This window comes from Condylura cristata, unplaced genomic scaffold, assembly GCF_000260355.1.
Source record: "Condylura cristata isolate star-nosed mole 26May11 unplaced genomic scaffold, ConCri1.0 scaffold00062, whole genome shotgun sequence".
Lineage (NCBI taxonomy): Eukaryota > Metazoa > Chordata > Mammalia > Eulipotyphla > Talpidae > Condylura > Condylura cristata.
The window spans coordinates 91,935-93,303 of NW_004567163.1; the positions used below are offsets into that span (position 1 = coordinate 91,935).

General features: G+C 71.8%; 1 protein-coding gene across 1 annotated transcript in view; it reads left to right on the forward strand.

Moving 5' to 3' along the window:
• The window catches only part of OBSCN (obscurin, cytoskeletal calmodulin and titin-interacting RhoGEF), a 29,518-nt gene that overhangs the window by 7,981 nt on the left and 20,168 nt on the right, over positions 1–1,369 (forward strand). Inside the window, exons 9-12 of the mRNA XM_012734620.1 lie at positions 355–621; positions 711–977; positions 1,063–1,172; positions 1,252–1,365. Coding sequence (XP_012590074.1) covers positions 355–621; positions 711–977; positions 1,063–1,172; positions 1,252–1,365 — 758 coding nt within the window. The remainder of the gene's footprint in view (positions 1–354; positions 622–710; positions 978–1,062; positions 1,173–1,251; positions 1,366–1,369) is intronic.

Consider the following 1,369-nt stretch of genomic DNA (forward strand, 5'->3'; position numbering starts at 1 on the left):
TTGGTGAGGAAGGGGTGAGGGGTTCCAGTACTTTCAGAGACCCCACTGGGACCCGCCTCGTGCTGGTTTCTGGCTCTTCAGCGTCTGAGGGGCCACGGCTTTTTAAAAGTGGGGTGACAGGCGCAGCAGAGGTGGGGTGGGGGCCTGTTGCCACGGCAGGGACAGGCGTGGCCCCTGGATTCCTCCCACCGTCGGTGCTGGTGTGGGGCTGGCCGGGCAGGCCAAGGCCCTGCTGCCTGCTGCAGGACCGGCAGCCGTGGCGCCCTCAGTGGTCGGGGACGAGGGCACCCAGGTGGCCCCTCCGTGTGGCTTCCGAGGGGCGCCGCCGGGACCACCTGCCCTTCCTCTGCCCAGAGGCCCCGGTGCTGTTCAAGAAGAGGCTGGAGCCTCAGACGGTGGAGGAGCGGAGCCCCGTCAGCCTGGAGGTGGAGCTGACGCGGCCCTGGCCTGAAGTGGGGTGGACGCGGAACGCCGTGGCCCTGGTGCCTGGGGGGAACGTGGAGATCCACGCCGAGGGTGCTCGCCACCGCCTGGTCCTCCACTGCGTGGGCTTCGAGGACCGTGGCTTCTACGGCTGTGCAACGCCCGACGACAAGACACAGGCCAAGCTCTCGGTGGAAGGTGAGCCTGGAGGGGGGCGGGGGTGCGGTGGGGGTGAGGGGTGGCGAGGACGGGGGTCCCCGCGGGGCGCTGACTCTCCTGTCCTTCAGTGCGTCAGGTGCGCGTGGTGCGGGGCCTGCAGGCGCTGGAGGTGCGGGAGCAGGGCACGGCGACCATGCAGGTGCAGCTGTCCCACGCGGACGTGGAGGGCAGCTGGACGCGCGACGGTCTGCGGCTGCAGCCAGGGCCCACGTGCCGCCTGGCCGCGAGCGGCCCCACCCACACGCTCACGCTCTCGGCGCTGCGGCCACAGGATGGGGGTCTCGTGGCCTTCAAGGCCGAGGGCGTACACACCGCGGCGCAGCTGGTGGTCACTGGTGCGTGGCGCAGGGTGGGGGTGGCGCGGCAGGGAGCTGGCCGCCGTGCCCCCGCCCTGAGCCGTTGAGCCTTTTTCCTCCGCAGAGCTGCCTGCGAGGTTCACGCGCCCGCTGCAGGACGTGGTGGCCACGGAGAAGGACAAGGTGACCCTGGAGTGTGAGCTCTCTCGCGACGTGGAAGTGCGCTGGCTGAAGGTGCCCGCCGAGCCCCTCCCCTGGCACTGGGGTGGGGGGGCGCCCGGGGCTGCCTCTGACTGGCCCCTGCCCTGCCCAGGACGGTGTGGAGCTGCCGGTGGGCAAGGCGGTGGGCGTGGTGGCCCAGGGCACCCGCCGCGGCCTGGTCATCTACCGCTGCGAGCGCGCGGACCAGGGGGTGTACGTGTGCGACGCCC